Source organism: Glossina fuscipes, unplaced genomic scaffold, assembly GCF_014805625.2.
Source record: "Glossina fuscipes isolate IAEA_lab_2018 unplaced genomic scaffold, Yale_Gfus_2 28, whole genome shotgun sequence".
Classification (NCBI taxonomy): Eukaryota; Metazoa; Arthropoda; class Insecta; order Diptera; family Glossinidae; genus Glossina; species Glossina fuscipes.
The window spans coordinates 14,607,856-14,634,263 of NW_023998423.1; the positions used below are offsets into that span (position 1 = coordinate 14,607,856).

At 33.8% G+C, this 26,408-nt stretch overlaps 3 protein-coding genes across 5 annotated transcripts; 2 read left to right on the forward strand and 1 right to left on the reverse strand.

Annotated features, from left to right (window-relative positions):
- Positions 1 to 4,472: 4,472 nt before the first annotated feature.
- Positions 4,473 to 9,748, forward strand: LOC119636739 (dnaJ homolog subfamily B member 6). Of its 3 annotated transcripts, XM_038032316.1 has the most exons (7): positions 4,473 to 4,699; positions 4,776 to 4,885; positions 6,933 to 7,232; positions 8,915 to 9,106; positions 9,178 to 9,270; positions 9,334 to 9,478; positions 9,590 to 9,748. In XM_038032316.1, the coding sequence occupies exons 1-7, from the start codon at positions 4,635 to 4,637 to the stop codon at positions 9,693 to 9,695; spliced, it is 1,011 nt and encodes a 336-aa protein (XP_037888244.1). In that variant the 5' UTR covers positions 4,473 to 4,634; the 3' UTR covers positions 9,696 to 9,748. The 3 variants fall into 3 exon arrangements, with proteins under 3 accessions (XP_037888244.1, XP_037888243.1, XP_037888245.1); XM_038032315.1 differs by having other exon boundaries at positions 9,178 to 9,478; XM_038032317.1 differs by lacking the exon at positions 6,933 to 7,232 and having other exon boundaries at positions 9,178 to 9,478.
- A 5,630-nt stretch (positions 9,749 to 15,378) lies between these two features.
- LOC119636306 (EIN3-binding F-box protein 1) lies at positions 15,379 to 17,846 on the forward strand. The gene is made up of 3 exons (XM_038031609.1): positions 15,379 to 15,637; positions 15,712 to 17,544; positions 17,603 to 17,846. The coding sequence occupies exons 1-3, from the start codon at positions 15,563 to 15,565 to the stop codon at positions 17,750 to 17,752; spliced, it is 2,058 nt and encodes a 685-aa protein (XP_037887537.1). The 5' UTR covers positions 15,379 to 15,562; the 3' UTR covers positions 17,753 to 17,846.
- A 1,705-nt stretch (positions 17,847 to 19,551) lies between these two features.
- LOC119636179 (protein flightless-1) lies at positions 19,552 to 24,578 on the reverse strand. Its single transcript, XM_038031376.1, has 6 exons — positions 24,516 to 24,578; positions 22,412 to 24,119; positions 21,674 to 22,015; positions 20,529 to 21,621; positions 20,035 to 20,464; positions 19,552 to 19,971 (listed from the first exon to the last, which is right to left on the reverse strand). The coding sequence occupies exons 1-6, from the start codon at positions 24,576 to 24,578 to the stop codon at positions 19,837 to 19,839; spliced, it is 3,771 nt and encodes a 1,256-aa protein (XP_037887304.1). The 3' UTR covers positions 19,552 to 19,836.
- Positions 24,579 to 26,408: the final 1,830 nt, after the last annotated feature.

Sequence of the window (26,408 nt, forward strand, 5' to 3'; positions counted from 1 at the left end):
CGAGATCATTTTATCTTAAACATCTTTAAAAATGCTTCTTCCACTCTGTCCTTCCTCTCTCCCCCCTTTGATGATGATAAGTGAATCTTTTGTTTTTGTTGATAAATCCAATTAATAAGCAAATTATAAGGTACACAGCTGCAAATAACACACATAACACATTATAACACGACAACAACACCAATGGCCACACATGTGATGAACTTCTCAAAGAATTGAAGAATAATTTATTTTCACACATTTTTATCAAATTTATTTAGTATTTTGTGTTACCCATACATCTTTTTGAATATCGGATTGTTGTCGTTCGCTGTATTTGTTGTTCTAGTCGTTATCGTTGATAGTGGGTGGGTTGAATTGTCTGTTAATCTATACAATTATTCGCATGCATATCATTCTATTTTAGTTGATTGCGCTCTTGGCCGACATTGAACTCCTGATATGCTAAACATATTGAAGGCGTGTTGGCATAGTGAAACTAGCGGTAGTGTGTAATATAAAACTTGAAGAAAAATCAATATTTTTTATTTTACACCAAAAGAGCTGCATATCTTTCATAAGAAACAAACACAGCCGCAGTGCAGAGGTGAACGTTTTCATATATTTTCCACATTATTTTCCTTAAGCAAAACAAACGGAATCAGCTGATGATAAATACGTTGAACCTGAAGATAATAAGCAAAAAAAAAGAAAAAAAAAAAAGAAGAAAACAAGAGAATTATATTCGGTCATGACCGAATCTCTTACACTCATCGTCATTATCTTAAGAAAGACCAAAAAGTAAGGGAAAGAACTACTTTTTTCCATATTCTATAATATTGGATGTTGCATAAGCGTGTGGGCGCTGCAAACATGTTGTTTGATCGATTTAGGTCATTTTGACTTGTTTTTTTGTTTTTGTAAATTTGTATCTTTGTTATCTTAATTTTTGCGAACAGAAAGATTGGATGGACAGACGGACACATTTAGATGCATTCTCAAGCTTGCTTTTGCACGCGTTATAACGACAATGGAAAGAAAATTAAATTTCGATAGACTATAATGTTGGGTAGCCGTGGGTTAATTTGTCTCATTTGTTGTACAGATACTACAGGATCACCCATAGAACATGCATTCAATCTTTTGTAGATTTATCTGCTGTAATTGACGAGAGATGAGTAAAAAACTAATTTTTTATTCCTTTTGAAAATCAGGGATGTGTTCTCCCAGCTTAGTGACTACTGTAGACAAATGCTTCAACCGATTTGTCCCATTTTCAATATCAACCTGCGTGCAAGATCTTTCAATGTCTCCGTCAAATTTGAAATCGTTAGTTTCAGAAGAATGTTTATTACAATAGAGGGACAGACGGACATACCTAAATCGTTTCAAAATTCGATGCTAATCAAGAGTGTATAAATACTTTGTGGGATTTCTGAAGTTTCCTTCGGTTCGTTACAAACGTTTTGATAAAATGCATATACCCTTCATCCTTCGGTGGTGGTTATGAAACAACGAAAAAGTAGTGCTAACTTTGCACAAGTTAAACTCTCTCTCCCTTCAAAAGTTTTTTGAGTTCGGTTTGTGTTAAACAGTATATGAAACCACATCAAAACTTTTATCGCACAAAAAAACTATTATTTTTTTCCCCCCAATATAAGCGTAGGCATAAAGGATTGCTTATTTCTTGTTAATATAATCACAGGAAATGAAACCACAAAATTGTCTCATTGTATAATAATATGAGCTACAATTACTGTAGTACTTAGTTGATAAATAAAATACATACACTTAACGTTGCGAAGTTGTTCATCATTGTTGCTCTTGTTGAGCAAAAATTTACATGCACTGATATATCATATCATATATCTTTAACACTTAAGTTAAAACGGATCATCGAAGAAGAGATGAAGCGCCGTCCATTTTATTCAGTTCGTACCTAAAGGCGTCCGTCAAGGCGCATGTAGGCGAGGATTTCTTTTTTTTTTTTTGAAAGAAAAAAATTTGATTTTGATTTGATGAAAATATGATTTTTCGAAAAGGATACACGCAGTAATATCCTGACTATCTTTTGAAAAATAGTACAAAAGAAAAAAAAATAAAAGCTAATAGAGTCTTCTTGAAAATCCTTGATTCCGAGTGGTACTACAAAGCAATATATCAATGTTTCTTGTATGAGATCCTATATCAAGATCAGCTGTGCCATTAACGGTTCTATTAAATTTTAAATAAATTTATTTAAAATTAATGTATCTAGTTCCTCGGTAATGAAGCATCTATCTAAAACAGTAGATAAACTCAAAATTGCGACGGAACTTTCCTCTACTTTTATTGAATCGCTTGCCATCGGATATGCTATTTATTATGCTATGGTGGTCTTAAAAAGTATGTTGTTTTTTCCACTTTAAAAAAAATAAAAGACATTCAGATAATCAATGTGTGTGTGATATACATAGGATGCTTATACGAATCTTAAGTGGATGATCGTCATCTTCTTTGGATATCTGGTCACTGCGGCTTCTTTTTTTAATGAAAATTCTGATTTTCATGCAGAAAGAGCTCAAGCTGATGGTAGCGATTCATCCATCGACCAATTATCGAATTTTTAACTTTGACGACCCGCGAGCCAGCCAAGCTATGTTGCAACGTTCTGAACAAGTGGTAATCAAAAGACGTCATGTCTGGCGAGTACATCGAGTGTTGCTTCGAGCTTCCCATTCGACCAAGGTGTCCTGGGCAACTCTTGCAACAACCAGCACAAAAATGGCATATTCAGTCAATTCGTCTCGTCATTTTCAAAGTGATGAACCGAAAGCTGACAATTGTCATATGATGGAGCAGCGTCATCATACGACTTTGAGCAGATTTCTTCAAATAGACAAAAAAAGTAATGAATTTGAAAGAAGAGTAATTTTTGAGCACACAATGATTAACGTCGGCATACGCTGAATGAATCAATGATATTAAATGGAAAACTATTATTTTATATAGAGGAAGGTTTAAACCATCGAATTTGCAACCATTATGTACACTGGTATATCCCATTCCTTTATCGTTTTTATATGTAAAAGTCGCTGATCAAAATTTTTGCAATCATCTAATAATAATATATAATAAATAATCATACCATGACAGGCGAATAAACTGCATTCCTCTCTGCCTACTCCAGTCCTTGTGAACATACGAATCAATCAAACATATTTTCCCATAGTCTCAAAAAATGCTATTGTTAGATTATTTTATTAAATCCAGTTCTCAAATGAAGTCCAATTTATTTCTATGAAACTATTGAATGTGACATATTCTTAATTTTCTCAATTTATTTTCAAGATCTACGTATTATTATTATATATATTAGTTTGGGGAAAAAGAAATCCATTATTTTTTCGGTAGATGGCTGCACTGACAGATTTCTCGTAAAGTATCGATCAAACAATTTCAAATTTATGCTCGTTGGAAAGGTGACATTTCGCAGTAAAAAAAATTCTTTTGCTGTTTTTTGTTTGGTGCATTCAGTTGTGAGTTACAGCGTGTGAAAAATGGAAGTGAACAAAGAGAAAATTCGGTACATTTTACAGTTTTTCTTTGACAAAGGTGAAAATGCAAGCCAGGCGGCTAAAATTGTGAATGGTGTTTATGGTTCCGATACTGTAACAGCCAATTATGTGCAATTTTGGTTTCGTAGATTCCGTTCAGGAATTTTTGATGTTAAACATGCACCTCGCACAGGTAGGCCGGTCGTCGAAAATGTCGATAAAATCGGGGAAGTGATCGAAGTTGACCGGCGTGTTAGCAGTCGTAACATCGCCCAGGAGCTAAAAATCGACCATAAAACAGTTTTAAACCATTTACACTAAGCTGGATTCAAAAAGAAGCTCGATGTTTGGGTGCCACACCAATTAACAGGAAAAAACATGATGGATCGAATTTCCATCTGCGAAGCCTTGGCCAAACGGAATGAGATAGACCCATTTCTTAAACGGATGGTGACTGAAGATGAGAAATGGATCACATACGATAACCCTGTGCGAAAACGATCGTAGTCAAAGAGCGGTGAAGCACCTCAAACGACCAGGAAGGTTTTGCTATGCATTTGGTGGGACTGGAAGGGGATTATTTATTATGAGTTGCTTCCATATAGCCAAACGCTAAATTCTGATCTCTACTGTCAACAACTGGACCGTTTGGGAAGTTTTAATGCATCCGCCATACCGTCCGGGCTTATCATCTCTTTCTTGCATTGCAAAATTTCTTTAATGATAAAAAATTGGAATCTAGTAAGGATTGTGAAAATCGACTGCTAGAGTTTTTTTAAAATGGCAACAAATCATACAACAAAATGGTGCATATTTGACCCAAATCGGACAATCCGAAGCATGTTAAATAGAGTCCTGAAGTTCATATAAAAATTATGGATTTCTTTTTCCCCAACCTAATATTACAGGTTTCTTTACATTAACAGAATTCTCTTTCTTTTTTTTCCCCCATTTCAGAAGAAAGAACTCGAAAGCATTCTCAGTTTGTGGGAGGATTTTTCAAACAAAAGCAAGTATCGGATTGAACGGGTCCATTTATATTCAATAAAAGGTAGAGAGTTGTAAAGGAATAAGAAGAACAACTTCAGGTAATAGATTAATTAAAAAAAACTTTGCAACATGGTGGACTATTACAAAGTCTTAGAAATAACGCGCAGTGCTTCTGAGAATGAAATAAAAAAGGCGTAAGTAAAAAACATTTAAAAAACAAAATAATCAAATGAATATTGTTTGCGTAATCGTGAATGTTTTTTCAAACAGCTACAGGAAATTGGCATTAAAATGGCATCCTGATAAAAATCCTGATAATCTGGATGAAGCCAATCGACGTTTTCGTGAACTATCAGAAGCTTACGAAGTGTTGTCGGATGGTAAGATCTCTTCCTTTTTCACAAAACAAATCGCGCAATTTTTTCCCCCTGTACATAGAAATATGAGACGTGAAAAGCGAGACTGTATAATATTTTATTTAATCATTTGCTATATTCGGAGGCCTTTGTTCATATTTCTCTCAAATCCGAGAGAAATAGAGAGAGAGAGAGAGAGGGAGATAGTCTTAGTTAGCTTTTACAGTCCAAATTTAGCAGATAAAATAGAGGAATATTCACCAGGATGTGAATCTTTCATACCCGCTATCCATTGTCTTAAATTAATATATAAAAATTGGAAAATATTTCCTTAATTGGGAACGTGTGAAAAGGCAGCAGCTAATTAAGGGTTAAAAAGTAGAAGAACGCTTTTGAGCGAATCAAATCCATCTTTGATGAAGTAAAAGCTCTCTAAGTGGACCATGTGAGAAGGTAGCAGCTAATTAAAAAATTTAGAAAGTACAGTACCGCTTTTGAGCGAATCAAATCCATCTTTGAAGAAATAAAAGCTTTCTAAGTAAACCAACGCTCCATCATTAAATACTCTACGTCTACAAAAAAGATCCGACCCGAACCATTTTCAATAGTGTTAGATCAAAGCACGCCCGCGTGCCAGATTCTATCGAAATATCTCAAAAATTGCTATCTGTTAGTTGAACATGAGAATTCAACACGGACGGACGGACGGACAACATTGATTCAGAAAGTGAATTGATGGGTGTAATAAAAGATAAACCTATCTCAAGTCCTTTGAACATAAGAACGCAAGACGGACGGACGGACAGACAAGATCGATTTAGAATGTGGTTCCGAATCGATGACCCTGATATCCGCACAAAAGTTAGTATATCCTTGTACCACGTATAACTGCATTTGTAATCGTCGACTAAGACTGCGGGTCAGTGAGGATGGTTGCACACCGATGCAATAGTGTATAGTACATAGATTACATATATATATATGTGTAGTAAATAAATTAAACATATATGCAATTATTTCCGCCATTAACAAGCGTTAATAACTGACCACTTGCAAAGCGTGTGCATAGTATGGCTTTCTAAAATTCAATGACCTCTAAATTTGTGTATGCAGGATTTCAGTTTCTCCCTTTACTTTTGGTCGAGTGTAAATATTGCGCAACAAAGAACATTAAACAATGGAGGATGATAGACGAATAATAAATACATTTAAGTTGACGTAGAATCTTATACTAATCGCAATTGTTAGTGTACTATAAAGCGTAAAGGGGGAACATGTTGTATAATAAAATAACCATTCTGTGGCGAGTATCTAAATGCACTTATAATAGCTAAGACTAGTTTAATGATATTTTCTCAATATCGCTTTGCTGTAGTTCGCATACTGTTAGTCTCAATTGTATATAATTTTCCGAATTTTTTCAAACTTAAAAAATTTTTATTGCGCTGGACTCGCTGTTGTTGTTGTTGGTCTTTAGAAAATATTTACAAACAGGTGTAAAAGCTTCTTGCGGGTTAAACCAATAGCAATAACAATAAAAAGGATGGTGTGTTAAAGATGGGGAATTCCTTAAGGAAACATATATCTTACGAGATACCTTACCTTAACCTTTTTGGGGTACCGGGTTCCCCTGGGAAAAACATCCATTGCAGCCCAAGATTCTTTTCATGATTATATGACTACAATTGGAATGGATATTAGTCTTTACCGCCGATACATTATATTCGATAGACGACCTCAGTCTTCATACACTTTACCGTTTTATTCAATCCACAAGAGCCTTAGTCAATTGTTGTCGAACTCCAGCGGCCTCGTGCATGCCTGCATAACTGTGTTACATAATTAATATTATAATTGGAATGACAAAATAAATATCACAGTTGATGTCAGTGCCATCCGCCATAACGATGCATTTATGTGCGTACGCGTTATCTGATTATTGCATAAGATTTGCCGCAAGCAAATGTTTCCAAAATTTTTCATAAAATCATAAGGAATATTTTTTACTTTCATAAATTTAAAAAAGAGTTATTTGTTTTTTATTTTTTTCTATTATTACGTAATTATTTAGACGGTAAACGTAAAATATACGATAGGCGTTCGACCCTACATAAAAGTTCTTATACTGGTAGTAATAGCTCATCAACGAAATACTCCTCTTCTACGTATCCTAATGCTGGCTCTTCAGATGCTTACGCCAATTATCGTTATCGCACTTCAAGTGGAGGTGGTGGTGGTGGTGGTATTGGCCGCGATTATGGTAGTTACTCTCCCTCCTCTTATGGTTATGGTTCAGCAAAACGAGGCAATCGCTATCAGACATTTACCTTTAGAAGTCTATTTGAGTCGACACCATTCCACAAATTGTTCGGTAAACCAAAAAAAAAAAAAAAAAAAAAAATTCAAAGTGTCCAACAAAAGCAAATTACGTTGTGTTTTTTTTTTTCTTGTTGCGTTAAACTGATCCGATTGACACTCTATACTGCCTTTATACTGCGTTTATCAATTATTATTTCGCGTTTTCTTTTACTCTTCTCATAACATTTTATTATTATGATGACTTTTTTTATGCATATAATTGAAAATAATCTGCTAACCGCCTGCTCTTAAATTGTGTTACCTTTCTTGACTTTATAAAAAGCATGCAAAGTATTTTCTACTAACAAGTGCTGTATTTTTATTTAACAATCGCGTAATCCCTCCCTTTTTTTTTTTTAATAAATTTTGAAAACGATTGCTGCCAATAGAGAGTTGTCATGATTTACTACAGGAGGTGCAGATAACATGGTCGACGTGAAATTTTGTGTCGATTAGACTATGTCTGTCCGTCTACGTGTTGTTGCTATTGTCTCGTGGTCGCAAAAATTTAAACAACGAACTTGAATTTAACGCAATCGAAGAGGGGCCGACGATCATGCGTGCAAAGCAGACCAGCTGGCGATATAATAAGCAAATTGCAAGGGGAAGTCGTCTTTGCAAACACTTTTTCATAATAGTTATGCGAAAAAGACCTCAAGTGTCTTCTTATACAAGCTCGTTTAGCTTATTTATACGATCGTTACGCATTACTTTTACTCTTAGCCGGAAGAATCGTCACAACGATTGGTGTCTTTTGCCCCTATAATGAGTTCCGTTCGGATGAATGTCGATGCGTCTCAAAAATCATTTCATAGAAAAATTCTGAAAAAATTGTCGCTCCATAATGACTAAAAACTAAGAATAAAAATTTTCTTCATTTATTTTGTGATTTAAAAAAAAAAAAAAAAAAAAAAAAAAAAAAAAAAAAAAATGATGTGTCTCTCTGTATAAAATTAATCCCATTAACTGCGATTAAAAAATCCAAGAGTAAGGCGAATACATATTCGAATACCAGGGGCTCTGAGCTAAACTGAACGTTTTAAAAATATTGAGAAGAAAAAGACAGTTCTTGTAATGTTTTTTTAAGACTATGTCCAAAAACTATCGCAATAAATGCAAACAATTGCTGATTATGATGTCGTTAACTCGCAAAGATATTTGCTTCTGTGAAAATTCGCTCAGCGGGACGTATGCTCTTCTAAGAAAAAACAATTCCTCTCTTCTTTTGATTCTTTTGACAAATTAAAGGCTGCAAGAAAAGCGCGCAATCTTATTGGAAAAGCCATCGAGTTCGAAGAAGCGAAGGCGAGCCCTCTATTACCTATAAGAAGCTTTTAACTTAAGAGAACCAATTCGATCCATTGTATTTGTTCGGCAAAAAAACCCCTAGATAGGGAAAGTGTATGCTTATAGTGAGCGTGGAACCGCAGCTAACTGTAAAGCAAAAAATTGTATTCATTTACATTTCAACTTTAGTTCATTTTACGGCCTCGTTATATATATCACCTCTACGCCGCCAAATAGAGTAAGAAATTTTGATAGGAGATTTCACTGACTATGTATATATTGTTGTTACTGTCTTTCTTACTAATACCATATGTGTAAATTTAATTTGGAATGATTACTACAACTTTCTTTCTTTATTCTTTCTTTTGTTTTTGTTTTTGTTTTTTTTTTTCTCTTTATTGGTTACAGAGAAGAAACGCCTTATATACGACCAATATGGCAAAGAAGGTCTAATGGGTGATCGTGGACATAGTTCAACGCGACATCATGGCCACGAGGATGACTTTGATTTAATGGGCGGTTTTCCATTTGTTTTTCGTTCGCCTGAAGAAGTTTTCCGTGAATTTTTCGGCACTTCACCATTTGCTAGTTTATTTAATGGTAAGCAAATCATCTCTGTAACTTAACTCTTTAGCGTTTTGCATTTGCAATTGTAATTACATTTGCTTTAGATCCCATGATATATTCGGTCAATAGCGGTGGACGTTCGAACATGTCGGGGGCACGCGGGAGTAGCCGTAATCATCAACACCATCAACAACACGGTATAAATACGAAATTCAATTCACCAATGGTCAACTACTCAATGATGGATTTTCTAATGCCAGGCAACAATGGCTTCTCGTCATTTGCTACATTTAGTAGCAGCGTATCAAATGGCTCTTCAGGACGTAGTGGTGGTGTTAACGGTGCCGTCAAGCGTACCTCGACGTCAACCACTTTCGTTAATGGCAAAAAGCTAATGACCAAACGGTTCGTAAACTGAATTAATATTTAATTACATTAGTAGAAATTTTTAATGAATGTTTTCTTCTTTTTTTTTTTTTTGTATTTTGTTTTTATTTTTTATACATTTATATACAGCGTGTTTGAAAATGGTAAAGAAACTGTTCTTTCATATGAAAACGACGTCCTGAAATCAAAGACTGTGAACGGAGTTGCCCAAAAACTCTCTTCAATTAGCAATTAAGGCACAAGTCATTAATGAAAAACAAACTAATCGTAACAATTTAACAACAACAATAACAGCAAGAACAACAATAACTAACCCAAAAATAGAGAAGGAGCCCCTTAGCACATACATACACACACACACACACCTATATACATACATAAGCAAATATACTTACATATATCAATACATAAATACATACATACGTACATACATATATACAATGCATTCAAATTGAAATTTAAACTAAACATAAAAATTCTTTCATATTTCAATTGAATATCATTTTGATTTTGATTTCGATTTCGATTTTTTTTTTTTTTTTTTTTTTTTTTTTTTTTTTTAAGAAAATTCAATTAAAATGAGAAATTTATAAATACATAATCATTTTAATATAATTGCCCAAAATTAATTGTAGTTAATGGACGAGATCAAAATCATCTGACCTGATATAGAAGAAGAAGGGTACATATACATATATATAAATAATAAATACTAAAGATAAAATCTAGTAATACTGGTAGTAAAAAAAAAAAAAAAACAAAAAAATATTAAGAAAATATGAAAATGAAAATTTACGGAAATGAGAATCAAGAGCTCTCCTCGGGAGTGAGAAATAAATTAAAAGGAAATGATTGATTTTTTTCTAAAATGTACTAAACGAAAAAACAAAAAAAAAAAAAAATTCTAATCTTAATATTTTAGTTGATAATGAAAAAAAATGCCACAACATTAGAAACTTAATAATACATATTATTTTTTCTTTCTTTTAAAAAAATCATAATTAATTTTAAAAATAGCTTTTAATTATAATATAATTGATCGAAAGAATTATTTGTGAGAAAAAAAAAAAAAGAAGAAGAAGAACTTTCATCATACACTTTGCACTTCCATTTAATGTTTATCACTTAGTAAATGAAAAAAAGAAATATAATCAATATGAATCAATGAATTTACAAACCCAAATATTAAGCTGATATGTAAACGAAATTATCACGAAGAAACCACACACAGTTACAAACAATGCCATGTATGCATAGATTTGCAATAAAACACCTCCTTTTGCTTATGAATATTGAAAAATAGCGGGATTATTCATATAACGTTGCGTCTGCAATTGAGTCGTCGTTCTGAAATATCGTTTACGTTTCGAGACAATCGAGGTTTCAGAAAACAAAGTGCATAAAATTAGGTTAGGTCAAGGCGCTCTCGCGACCGATCGCAGATATAGCGGAAGAGGGACTAAAATTTGCAAGTAATCTAATAAGCAATATTTTATTTGAAAAACACTTTTGCTTAGACATTCACCTTATCAAAGAATTTCTTACTTTACATGCGGATTTGGGATTATCGGTTGCGATGATAGAGTTTTACAGAGATAGTGCCATCTATCTATTTAAAATTATTGATAATATATATATATATGATGAAGCAAAGTTACTTATCCCTCGTGGATTATGTAGACATTTTAAAGTCATCATATTTTGAAATGGTTTTTCACTTCCCCCAAAATTTCATAGCGGTATTATTCGTTCGCGTATGATATCAAATAAAATCTCACTTTTCCATGTTAGTCCAGTTTTTTTCACAGCTATTGCACATCAATCAGCGTACAGTGGGTTTGGTAGGCAGTTGAAAAATATTTCATATAAAAGTTTCATGAGCATTAAGTAACAATGTTTGCACGTTGATCCATCTGGGTAATAATTGCTGAAATGTCGACTCGAATAACTCAGGTAGATTTTTTACGAAAATACCGCTATAACGATCCAGCTATTCTGTGTAGAATTTCTTTATCAGCAAAAAACCACAAATTTTTCAAAAATTTTTTCCTTATTTTCTTGTAATATTTTTCCAATTTTTTTAAATATTTTTTTTATTTATTTTACAATTTTTTCAATATAAGAAACTTTGTCATGCGCTTGTAAAATGTTTTCTAGCTAAAAACCGTTATCTGGCTTTTTCTTTTACATCTTTTTTTTTTACACTTCGATGTTGCGGACATAAATAAATAAACACAAAACTCATATTAATGAAAACTATATCTTACCATATAAGACTTTGATCATATTTTCTACAAGATCCACTCTTTTGTCCCTCTGATGCTAATCTCTTTCTGATGCTAACTTTACCACATGGAAAATTAAGGTGCTCAGCAGACTCATATCAATCAAGAATCACATTTGCAAGTGCAACATTGGATATACGTTTTGAGATTTTCAATATCCATATGATAGCTTTCGTGGTCCATCTCAAGCACGTAACTAATTGCCTTTGTTAAAGCTCTACTGCCTTCTCTTTCCAAGTCAACAAAATAATCAAAGGTATACTACACTATTACATTGGTTAGAATACATCGCACATATAACTCATTCAAAAATAGGTAGGCTCAACCTTAACACTGGTGGTGCGAAGCGCATGAAGTTTACGCGCCTAACACCTGAAAGATTTGAGGGTAGATTTCTGATTATAGCAATCAATTCAGAATTATTTTCTAACCGGAGCCGATAGCCTATGTTGCTAGTGATCAATGTCTTTTTTTTAGTCTAAGAATTCAATTCATTAGTCTAAAATTAAAATAATAATAATAATAATAATATTTTTTAACCGAAGTTAACTTTATCTGTTCGTCTGTGCGGGTGCTGTCTGATAACTGTCTATATATTTTAGTATTCCGCTTATAGATCGCAATATTCAAGGGACGACACTTTGATACATTGATATACTTTGACCTAAGAAGAAGCAACATTTGTGACCACTTCCAATATGTATAGTACTGCAATATGAATAACTAACCCGTAATCAAGAGAGATAGGTAGACGTCATCAAATTGTCAATAAATCAACGACAATCGTCATGTAAACATCAGAGATTGTCACCTGGTCAAGTATAGACAGGAGTGCAATTCGTATTAAAAGTTCAAATGCTTTGCGGGTATATTGGTCTAATTCTTAACACGCCTAACACATACTAAACTGAAGTTAGCATGCGTCGGTCCTTCCGCGTGAAAGCTGATGTATTTGAAAACCTTTACAAAAAAGTTAGTGGCTGCTAAGTAGGACCACCTATTCAAGTTTTTTCAAACACATGCAAAGCTCTCGGTCATTGTAAATCCAGAGACCTTATGCCGCATGTCACCAGACGGACGTAGTATTTGAATTTCTTATGCTTATTATGCCTAGATAAAATCAGATTTTTGTTTGTCTGAGTTTTCATCGGTCTCGGCAATCGTACCCGAACTCTTCCATATATTAATCCGTTGACGTAAGTGACATTGATAGACTTGCACTCCGTATGCACACGTCGTCTATAGAAGTCCTATATTTTTATTACTGCAAAGCAAAAAAAAAAAAAAGATGTGTGTTCTTGGAAGCACTTACTGATTTTAAAATAAGTTAAATAATTGAAAGGTGGAATTTATATTAACTTTGTTCATTTCCTATTGAAAAAGCAAAAAGTGTTTCATTTTTATCCAGTTGTTGAAACTTGACGATTTTGATTTTTTTGGCACTTCCTTTATCAATATTCTTGCATGATTTTTTTCCTTTCTGCGTACATAATGACAACGTTCTATGTATACCCATGGTAATGCGATAATACGACGATTTTTCAAAAGCGACGCAACAATACTATTCAGATCGTTGAGTAAACGTTTGCTCCCAAAATGCCATAAACAGAAAATGAGATGAAGAGAAAATCCTATATTTGCTAAAATAATAACTCCTGATTACTATAAATAATAATATTTTGCCGTTTTCTTAAGTTCTCTTAAGTTAAATTGTAACCTCTACGACGCTTGGCTTGTCGTTTGCTTACATAATTTAAAATTTAATCTTAAGTTGTTTATATATACATAGAAATATCATAGAGATAATAATTTACCTAGAAAACAAGTTTAAAGATATCAATAATAAAAAAACAACATTAATTAAGAACAAAAAACAAAAAAAAACGTACTTTCATTTTTCGAAATTTCCAATTTTTTTCACTTCGTTTTTCAAGTAGGCAATTTTTCGCATCATACGTTTTCGTTTTACCGACAAACTTGATATCGGGTTCGATCCTGGTGTGCGATTTTGTTACCCTTTAACCGAAAATGTTTCTTTTCTTTTTTTTACACAACTACATGTACAGACACCGCAAGAATCTTGGATGTGAAATAGTCCAGGTGGTAGAAGAGTGTAGTCAAGAATTATCAGTCGATCTACGGTAATGTAGAAAGTTTTTTAACCCGAGACTAAGCTTTTAAAACTTTCCAGTGTATTACATTTCTCCAGACAAGACTCAAAGTTCGAATACAACTAAAAGTTTACATCCCGTCCAAAATTATGGAAGGCCTTAATTAAAACATGCTTAGCAATATAAAAATCGAACTTTTCTTTCGGGAAACGAAAGGAGCAGGATGTTTAATCAGTTTGCTGCCACGATCTCTTTCAAAAATGTGCCCTATTATGTCAGATCCATTCCATTCCATTTTCATTCTCTTTATCTAATATGAAGGGATTTAAGCAAACAATATCTAAAAGGCAAGATTTTAAGTCTTTACGGGAAACACAGATTTTTCATAACTACCATTAAATGCCATAATTTGCTTTATTGGACGTATACGTAATGAGTGCTAAGCAGGATTATAGTACTTATTATCTTGGCGTGCCACATACAAAACGATACTCACAGTACGCTACACTAGAGATTTGTTTTAATTCGTCGTGGCATCTAAATATTACATTGTGTCTCTTTCATTCCAATTGCAATCTAAATAGTAAGTCGTGGCTACAGTTTAGGCACGATGGGTATACATGTCGTAAGACTCTTCACACAATAGTACCACTTCTTCGCTAGTAATGTACTTGTTAGTGAGGGCCAACTAATTAATGATAAGAACCCTCCATACTCTTAAAATCTTTGAAATTAAGCTTAATCTGATCAAATTTGGTCCGACATTAACCCCTTACTGAGCGTTATATGGGACGACTGAATTGTTGTCCACCTATCCTTGTCACTCATTTTAAAACTTTAAATTTATAGACGGTTTATTAAAAAAATATTTTAATGCTACTTTCGGACTATAAGACGCACTCAAAAATGTAGTTCATTTTTCTATGTAATGTCCTATATTGTTCATGATTTTAATAACGGTATGAAAATCAATGATTTCGATTCTGACTCTAATAAACCAAAAGCCATGAGATTTATTCAATGCAGTATACAAAGGTCTAAATAGAATCATGTTTTTATATTGTTTAAATACATATTGAACAATCCCATCTTTGATCTCTGTATCGAAAGCTTTCAATAAAATGCCATCCCTGATTTCTCATTATTGCACTTACGGTAAGTTGTTTACGAAAGTGTGTAATCAATGAAAACAAAAAACATCATCGATTTACTACACTACGCTGCTAGCAGCAAATCTCAATAACGAATTCATAGTACAAAGGAACAAAGTGGAATATGAATTTTTGCAAATGTAAATAAAGATATTTTGTTTTTCTCACTAGGAAAAAGAATGCAATGTAAGAGAAAAAGAGATTGTCATCCAGATAGGTGGATATAAATATTTAAAGAATTGTTTATTCTTTTGCCAAAATTAAAATTGAAACAGAACTTCTTTTTAACACTATTTCAATTTCGCTTTGTTTTTTGTCTGTTGCGAGAACATTGCGTTAAAATTTGTTGCTCTCCTTGCGTATTCTCTAAAAGTTGCATTGAAATTAAAAATTCATAGACTGGTTGGGAGAGAAGTTAAAATGCAAATTAATTAAATGTTGCAATAAAATATATATAATAACATCTATGTTGTAAAAGTGTATTGCAAAATAACAGTGATTCATAACATTGGATTGGCAGTGTAAGTGGTGCAATATTTCTAAGGGCAAAAAGTTATGGAATCAACAGCAAAAGAGGAACAAGTCGTAATAAATTATTGGTCACCAGATTATGGGAACTTACCTGTAGAGGTAGAAGATGAAATGTTTAAAAAACAAAAATTTTTATCACATATATAAATGTTTTAATACATCAACTTTGTTAGATCATAGAGCATATATTCGGTTATCTTCACCATTCAGATCGTCAAGCTGCTGGAGCTACTTGCAGTAATTGGCGCGATGCCTTGTTTATCGGAGAATTTAAGCGCAGCAATCAAGTGCATTTTGCCAAGGTGTGCCTTTCAGATCGCTTACCACCAGCGAAATATTTGCTTAAATGCCAGAGACTATATCGCAACTACTATTTGGACGAAGTAACATTTGGTCAAATTCAAGAGTTAACGGCTTTTATTGGCCAATCAGCGGTTGAAATAACGTTTGATAATGTCGAAATCGGTGATAAACAATTTTACGCCTTTATGCGGCTATTAACAAATTTAGAATCTTTAACTATCACACGCTGCTCATCGCTATTTATGTCCGGTGCTTTTTTGGATGGTGTTGATGATTTGGGAAATTCGATTGCATCAATACGACGTTTGTCATTGCAACAAAATCAATATTTATCGGATGCCATATTTTTACGCCTTACGTCGTTGATCAAATCTTTAGAATCATTGAATATGTCCGGATGTCATATAGCGTATCATAATGCTATACAGCGACGCTTTTATCCCAACGAAAATACCCATGCCAACGAGTCGATATTAACCTTTAAATTTATCACAAAAATTATATTAAATCATCGAAAGCATTTTAGAGAATTAGACCTGAGTCATACTATGATTAGTGGGCCGGCTTTAGAATCTTTAGGATCTCGCGAAAATATTGAAGGAGTAAAATTGCATAGATTAAAGTTAACCTCATGTCGCCAATTAAATACCGCAAGTATGATGGCATTTATTCAAACACAGCCATCTTTAGTAGTTTTGGACTTGGCCGACACATTATGCATGAATAATGACTGCTTAGCGGCTGTAGTGGAGAATATACCAAAGCTGACTAGTTTAAATATAGCTGGATGCACGGCGCTTAACAACGAAGGAGCTGCACTTTTGGGGAATTTAAAATGTTTAAAATATTTGAATATATCTCGTTGTGACGGCATAACCACAGAAGGCCTTAAACAGGGCATAGCACGGGCTCTAAATACCCATTTACGCTGTTTACAAATGTCTCATCTTAAAATATGCGAAGAGGGTATAAAATGCATAGCTTTTAATTGCCCAGAACTACGTGTTTTGAATGTGGGTCACTGTGTGAATGGCGTTACCGATGCTTCCGTCCAGTATATTGTGCAACATCTCAACTGGCTACGCGATCTTTCGCTAGAAAATTGCTTTTGGGTTAGTGATGCAGCATTAACTGGAATCAATCTTGCGAAGCTAGACTTAAAAGCTTCTCATACAAGATCTCTCGACAATTTCAATCCATTAATAACGAATTCATTACACGAACGTGACACCTTAAATACATCCTTACAATCGATGAAGATTTCACTACGCAGCAAAGCTGAAGAAGATATAGTACGAGATGCAAATCGTAAACGTGCTTTGTTTGCAGCTTACGAGCTGAATTCAGTTAACAATGTTGACGGTTTTTGCATACAGCAACTTAAAGGATTATGTTCGCTTAACATAAAGGGATGCAATAAAATTACAGACGTTACCCTCATTTATGGACTTAAATGCAATGAACTGAAACGTTTATTTTTATCTAGCTGCCAACAGATCACATCAGTAGGAATGGAATCGTTAGTTGTGAATTGTCCAGCGATAGAAGAGTTAGACTTATCCGAGTGCTATAATATTAATGATAAAACCATTCAACTAATCACTGCCAAATTGAGCCGTCTACGTGCTTTACACATAAGCGGATGTTCTCAGCTAACAGATCACAGTCTTGATGCGATATTAGTTAATTGTAAATCTTTAAATGTGAGTGGCATAGAGATTTCATAAATAATTGGAAAAATTTAATTTCCTTTTATTTCAGACACTTTCTGTACACCGATGTCGTCGTATTTACGCCGATATCGAGGATCGTTTGAGCGAGCTGTCCACTTTACGCAATTTAAACATGGACAACGCTAATAGCATGGAGAATCCTGAGCTGTTCCGTTTAAAAAGACGCCTTGATTACTGATATTTCGCCGCAATTTTTGTTGTTTTTATTCTCTACTATTTTCAATTGTACAATTTTCGCTAATTGGCCAGAAACCAAAAAAAAAAAAAAAAAAAAAAAAATTAAATAATAATATCGTAGCTTTAGTTAAAAAATTGTTACTTCATGTTATTCGTCGTCTTTACGAATCATCATCGATATGAACAAGTCAAAAGATTTGTTTAGAATTATTAGAAATAATTGTTGTTGATATTTATCCTATACACATACACGCACACATCCATAAGGAAACAAAGATACAAGATGTATGTATGTATGTATGTATGTATACACATGCATGACGTTGACAGTTTTTCAAAATGTCCAAATTATAAACCAATTAACTCTTACCGAATTGATTATTTATTAATCTAAAAAAAATCTGTGATTTTATTCTGAAAAATATAAAATTAATATGAAAATATGTACGCTTTTTTATTGTTACCGTTGTTACTTAAGTGTTAAGTATTATTATTCATTACGTATACATATATATTCTACAAGTAATTGTTCATTTTAAATTTCAATAAAATTTGTGATGATTACCGAGATAATATGCATATGAGAACTATTTGAAAAATTCATTTCCCGTAAATGTCTCATGACTGCGTGAATAAACAAGAAAAGATTTTTATGGAAAATTCTCTCTATTCGTCATCTAGTTTTTAGTGGATAATGTATCTAGCAAATGGCTATCAAAAAGATGTTGGATTTAAGAACTAACTGACACTAAGTATTAAGCGTCATTCGAGTTCCATATCGCAAAAAGAGGTGATATTGTAAAGATTCCAATAACTAAGGGCTTATGGGTAAGACAACAAACAGTGGTTCAATTTGATAAAGACATGTCAAACGCTGAGCCTTTTTATATGTAGTCAATTTTTGCTAGGATAATAGAAAGTTAGCTTATATGGAGTCCAAAAATAACACAAGCGAATCAATTGATTATGCTGGGTTTGCTGAGGCAAAGAGTCTGGCAGGATCGCGTCACGTGCATTTTTGAAATTTATCTTAAACCTATTAGAGTGGATTAGGTTCGAATCGCGACCATTTTGAACCCAATTTTACTAAACAAGAAATTCCAAATATTAATTTTCCTTGGCCAAAGCGCGTTTTAGTCCTTAATTCCCAATCTGTAATTTAATTCTATGCAAAGTTATGTTGCTGTATTTCCGAAATGGTTAATCTTCTGTATTCCATGTAGGTTTTCTTGTTCCAATTCCGAAGAACAGTCACGAAGAACGCGCAAGAATTTAAAATTTTGCTCACAGTTACGTATTGGATAATACTACTTCTTTGGGATCCGCTGAGATATAGAAAGTCTCTTAGTGTTCATCGACAAAGCAGTGAGGATGGCAGCATTGTTAAGGTGTCCTTTTAATACTTCTCATAATGTATTTGATACCTCTGACCATGGCAACATATAAGCCGCAAATTACTCTATTCCCAGCTCGGCATAACTGCACAACACAGATGTCAACAATTTAAGTCTACTCCTGCAATTTATGCCAATGTCTTTTTTTTTGATATGACGAATCGCACAAGAGATGAAAGATAAAGAGAATGTCCCTTATACATGTATAAATTCGGCGATGGTTGAGGAGAAAGTACTGATGTGACACACTTACGAATTTATTGTGAACGCTTCAGATGTAATAAAAGTATGATCTTCCATACTATGAATTGAACCTTGAGACATGCGATTGTTGTATTTCAATAACTTACTGCTGTGTGTTAGAATTCTGTGGAATTGATTTCCGGCAACAAAGAAACAAAGTAGATTGCTTTTCTATTATGCTTGACGGCACACATATAAAGTTATATTTTTATGATTTCATTGTAATGTAAAAGGTCGTTGCTATTATTGATATATAAAAATAATAATAAATAAATATTTTAAAAACTGTTACCTTAATTAAAATGAAGCACATTTAATTTTGAATACTTCGTCTATCAAAAAGCACGATGCACTTTAAACGAGACAGTTTTGAAATCGTTAAAATATTTTTCTTAATTTATTAAAGTCATGGTTATTGAAAATGTCGCTGTTATGTGTGTGAAACAATTCACTCTGGAGGTGTTTTATGAGCACTCCAGCCGTGAAAACATTTTGTGAAGCGTTTAGACTCTTTATTTTTGAGCGTTAAAAATAACTTGCGTGGTCTTTCCGGCTGCTTAATACGCATATGTTGGATATAGACCTAGAAATAGCAAATCGTGCAAATAATTTTTTTTAATTTTCTCTAAACCCATCAAGCGCTTACTTGTGCTGACTTGTAAGCCAATTTAATTTCAACTTCACTGCATCGCGAACCCAGCCAAAGGAATACTTGTTCACCATTATCAAGTATCATAATATCATCGTCTGCTAAATCGTCTTGACAGAAGTCTGTACATTTCTCAGCTACTGTAAAGTAACCTTTCTCGTTCGAGCATCTAAATAAACGCGTATAATTCATATAATCGGCATCGGTATCGTATGGTTTTCGGCCACCTAAAGCAACCCAGAAAAAATTCTCAGGCTCTTCACCTTCATTAAGTATCTGTAAGCTAACCCAGGGACTATTAAACATTTCCTCAGCAATTTCTTGAATCAATTTGGCTTCCTCATGGCATGCTTTTGAACCTAACCATACATATACAATACCCGATTGGGATTCCTCCTCAGTCTCGAAAGGTACGTAGAGTATGTAACTGAAACATTTTAAAAAATGTTAAGTTGTATGCAAATTTCTTTAGAAATCGTTAGATATTTTACCAAAAAGCCGAATTCAAGAATGAAGCATCCGCTTGGATTTGAATCAAGCGTGCACACAAGGCACCACCATTTGAACGCAAATGGAAGAATTCCACAGCCGCTTTGCCGTCTGCCGTTTTAGATCGATCTTTGCGTTTACCAGTGTGTATTATAAATTTACGTTTGAAATGAGCTAAAAATTTTAGGTTTTCCTGTTGTTGCGGTATGCGTACCACTTCTAATTCTTCGCCGAACATAGCTTTGAATTTCTTTTGCAAAGTAAACGTAAATGTCAGCCAACCCATGTTACCCGCATTGCGTCCTTGCCAAAAATAAACTACACATTCAATTTCATCTTCGGGTGGCGGCTTATTATCATTTACTTCAACGGCGGCATCTTCGTCATCATCCAAAGGAATGCAGTAGCGACATAAAAACACATAACATTCGCCGGTATAAAAATGCCCTAATTCTTCTTCAGGTAAACGGACAAATTTTTTGCCTTCCAAAACGAAAGCTTCCATAGCCTCTAAATCGTAATTCCAATCTTCCTCTAACTGCTCTGCTTCACTTAGTGGCATGGATTGTTGACGAGGCATAAACAAAGCAGCCAAATCTGCCCGCGTTTCTTGCTGTTTAGCCCATTTATTTAAATCAGCTCCAGTCTTTGCTACGGAAGTAGCAGTGCGTGTAAAATCTACGGCCATCACTTCATCCCAACCGATAAATTTGCATTTGAAGATTTGGGTTTCAGTGCCCTCTTGTAAACGGGTAACCATAGCGTACGGGGGCCGGTCAATCATGGTAAACAGTTCACGTGAAAGCTTAATGGCTGCAGCACGCACTAAACGTGTCGATTTTTGACCAAACCATACGAACAAGTCTGTGTAACAATCCAAAATGTAAACATTCTTGCTGACTAGCAACGTGTTAACCAATTTTTGTTCAGGAATTTCGACTTGAGGCAATTCCAGATAACCCAAACCAAGCTGAACCTGATAAAGACGTGGTATAGCTGGTACGAACTTATCTTCAACATGTTCCTTGATAGACAATTTGGAACCCTCATCAGGATCAACACCTAAATTTTCCCAAAACTCTGAACTTTCATCACCTGCAAGAAATAGTACTTCAAAAACTGTCAACTGACATATTTATCGACGTACCTTGCATTTCCATGATGATTTCGCATTTATTTTTGCGTTCAGTTTTATTAATTTTTTCTGCCATTAAGCGCGTTTTAGAGTTCAAGGTATTCTTTGAACGGCTCCCAATCCATATAAATAATTTTATGCTACAATCCAGCATAAATGAGAAGCGGGGATCTAAAGAATCCTGGCAAGCTGCGACAGGCTCCATGTGCACAGAAGCGCCAGCAGCATGAACGCGATATAAACGTATAGTGTATAGCATATCTTCTACCGTATAAAAACCGGTAGCGGTACGACCGCCTTCAATATAAGTAATTTCCGTATCGAAAAGAGCCAAAAATTCCTCAGACTCGTCATCTGAAAAATAAATAAAAAACATATAAAAAAAAATTAGATTTGAAACTTTAATATTCACTATTACCTCAATTCATAAAAAGGGAAAACTATCTTTTGTTAATTATGAACCTGTCAGTTGGTTGATAAATATTTCTACTAAATATTAGCTTAATAAGGTTAAGATTTGTTTCTTTTACTCATTGCGGATCACTGTCATTAGTTTTGAACTGTTTACTTTCATCAGCAGCTCTCCAGTTATGGGTGACGGAAAGACGGAAATAAATTTGACGATGATCAAAAATCTATACACTTGAAAGGTCCGTTGTTGAAGCATGGTATGCGTTCCCCCCTTTGCTAGTACGTATAGAAAGTAGAGGAGTGTAACTCAGTAAGCTGTCATTTAACACTGTAACTTACTCTGTTCTTCTCTGATCGTTCTACAACGGGCTCCCAAGAAGTTCCGCAAATTCACGGCGTGTATGGCAGCGCACGCACGTTTATCCAAAGTGGCTTCGTTACCAATCCAAAAATAGATTTCCCAATGCAGTTGACCCAAATCATCACAGGTAGTTTTAAGCACTATATAACAGTCACCCTCATAAAATTTACCATGAGCTACTTCTTCAATCTTATTGGGTAGAAAGTTTTCAATTTCCCAAATAGTTAAACCGGAAATTTGGCCATCTTCCTTTTCAAAGAATTTCGAGTAATCTAATTGTGGTTTTTCCAAAGACTCATCCCAACGCTTCGGTTTTAATGATTCCGGACGACCATCATTTAGCTCTGCTGCCCACGCACGATTCGCTTCGGCCTCGTCCTTATCTTTCGCAACATCCTTCATGCCTTTCAATATTTTAGCAGAGTCCTGTGCGGAATCATTGCGTGGTCCTCGACGCAACCGGATCTTACGTGCTGTAGAATCCTTCGGAGTAGAAGTAGCGGTGACACTTGGAGGGACAGCAGCTCCAGCCAGTCTTAATTGCGTTTGTAAAGAAAAATCTATATTGTAGAATTCAACACCTGCACCTTTAGAAACCTCGGTAGGTTTCGGCGGCATCATCAAATCTGGATTATTCCGTAAATCCAATTGATCCAAGCTATCTAATAAATGTATTGCATCCGGCAGTGTAATCAAACGATTTGAACTCAGATTTAACTTTTTCAATGATCCACACCGGCATAAGCTTTCCGGTATCATTTCCAACTTATTGTTGGAGGCTGAGAAAACTTCTAAAGCACCTAGTTTCCCAATACCCGAGGGTATGCCATCAAAATCTAAGCAGTTATCATTTAAATACAATATCCTTAATTGTAATAACTTGCAGATAGCGGCAGGTAAAACAGCTATTTCATTACGCGAGAGGTTTAAAACTTCCAAATGTTGCCAAAACTCAACACTAGCACTTAATTCAGTGATAGTGTTATCACTAAGATTTAATCGCTTTAAATTGCGCAAATTGTAAACGCAGTCTGGTACTTTTGGTAAACTATTCTGCGATAAATCCAATTCAGACAAGTTGGACAAGCTATCTAAGGTAGTCGGAAAATTATGAAGAGTACGTTGAGTGTTGCGCATATTCAAGACCTCAAGATTTTGCAAAGATGGCAATTGACGCAATTGAAACAATTCCAAAGGATTATCTGCCAATATTAAGGTTTGTAAATTCGCTAAACGTCGAGTTTGTGGCGGCAAAGTTTCCAATTTGTTGTGCGACAAATCCAAAAACAATAGATCATTTAAATGAATGAATAAGGCAGTAGCTATTGTCTCTATTTGATTGTGACTTAAATTCAAAACTAGCAAACTTTTAGCTCTTTCTAAACCTTCCGGTACCTCTTTCAACTTGTTATGCGATAAATCCAGAGTAGTCAACTCATCCAAATGAAAAAGTTCTGGCGGGACACCACTACTTTTAATGTTATTTCTACGCAAATTAAGCGAACGCAAACTGGTTAATTCGGTTAACTCGCCAAACAATTTTTCCAGCTCATTGTCCTTCAATGAGAGTTGTTCCAGCTTCAAGAGGTTACCCATTTCTTCGGGTATTTCTTTTAATTGAGTCTTATCCAAATTCAGCCATTGTACGCGTGTCATCAAACGTACGGCACTGGGAAATTTATTATTCTACAAGAAAAAATCAATTAAATAAAATCGTTACCTTTTTCTTTTTTTTTTTTTTGGACTAAGCCAATAAGATTTATGGCTTATATGCCCAGATAATGTGTTGTGGACAATATTAAGACACAACCTAAAAGAAAATAATGTGAAAGGCCGCAATTGTTTGTAAACAAATTCAGGGGGGTTTCGCGCCTTCCCCCATTGGATGTAAACCACTAACGATGACAAGAGCATTTTTGACAATTCACTCATTCGCACATTCATTTGCAAAAAGTTCAGCTGAATTTTCTTTCGTTTCATTTTCATTCAAATTTGCAATCTTCTCACTGACTTTTTGCATTTCTTTGAACAAACCGCTTGAAATGTTAGAATTTTGTATATTTTTGCAAGAAATTTACTTACACTAAAATCATTTTTAGTAAAATCGACACCACGAACAAACGGCAATACACCCGAATTAGCCATTTTTTTTAGTGTTACCAGAACTTAATATTTATCACACATAAGCACATAAAATAGAGAATAAATTAAATGCTAATCAATCATTCTAATTTTATATCCCAAATACAATTAATTTTCATTATTAGAATATAATTATATAAGCAAAACTACTGATGTGTGATAATATGTACATTTTTTAAAATATTGATTTAATGAAATTTTATATGAAAACTTTGCAACTCTATTTCCTCTGACAGTGTTGGTAAAATGAAAATTTCATATAATTGTATATGTTTGCAAAGAGTTATGCGAACAGCACAATTTTCTTAATTAATTTTTATACTTAATTCTTCATTTGCATTATTAATAGAGCAAGATTACATATTTTGGAGCTTATTTCCGTGCAGGTATTATCATAAATTGGATTTTTTATTTTTAATTTACTATTTATTTATGTAAATTTTTAATTATCAAAAACATATGAAGCTAGTTTAAATTTTCATTGATATATTGGCAATTCGTTAAAAATAGTAATCGCACGTATGGTATGTAACACGATAAAATTGGTGAAATCTCAAATTCAATTTTTCCAATTATTGAAAATCTTTAACTAACAAATTTTGTACAATTTTATTTGCTTTATTAAAAAAAAAGAAAAGGTATCAATTAAATTCTAACGACGTATTAGTCTCACTACTACCACTACTACTGCTGATGATGTCATTCATATGAATTTTGTAATGCCCGACATTTTAATTTAGATACAAATAACTTCGATTATCTCATTTGGTACTTTTATTGGCTTTGAAGTGAAGTACAAAAAATTAGGAAAACAACTTTGTATACCACGTGGAAATTGAAATACGTATTATCGAAATAATGCGAATCGAGGCCTACAAGTATTGTTTTAAATTTAACAGACTTCTGTTTATTTGAGTTCACCTAACGCAAAAAGTACAAGTGCCTCTCACATATCATGCTTGGTTATTGTTTGCGATGACTATCCATTTTCCATGATTATACAAATACAAAATGTTGAAGTAAGAATTTTTAAAACTTAAATATATGCATAAAGTTTCAAAGTTTACTGCGAATAGAGCAGTAAACATATCAAGTCATCTTTATGGCATGCAGACAATAATTTTTATAACTCACAGCTACTTATGGCACATGATTTAGAATCCTTTTCTTCCTTTTGGCAATTTTGTTGAACTTAGAGCACGTCGCTCAATGTTTTTTAACCCCTCCAACCTGAAGGTTTGGAGAGTGGTATACAATAGCGAATGGACGGTTTTGTCAGACTATAATGCTTTATTTTTTATTTTATTTGATTTTATTATAATTTGGTAAGTCTAACTGTATATATGTATGATAGAAACAAATAATAAATATTTTCAACGATACAATATTAATTGCAGAATTATTTCCACGGAATTAATTCCATATTAAAAATAACAACAGTTCGAATGGCCTGAAAAGGTAATTGGAGATAATGTAATTTGATATAAAAAGAAAAACATTTTTTATTGCAAATGTGGAAAGATATAGTTAGTGCTTGCAGCCTAGTGGGTATGCGTCCAATCGATAAGTGTTATGACTTCACGGTCTGAGTAGTCACTATACATACCTATGACTAAATATGGTCGACCTCCTTCATATTTGAACAAGCGAACACGACTTAAAAGTATTGCTCAGTTCTTGTCTACTTGCCGATCGTATATAGCATCTTACTTCTCATATAGTCTATATATATTCAATCGTAGTAGCATAATAACTTATGTTCGTACATTTGTCTTTGTTCATACACGATTTTTCAGTAATTATGAAGAAAACTTCAGATTGGTTTTCAAGAGT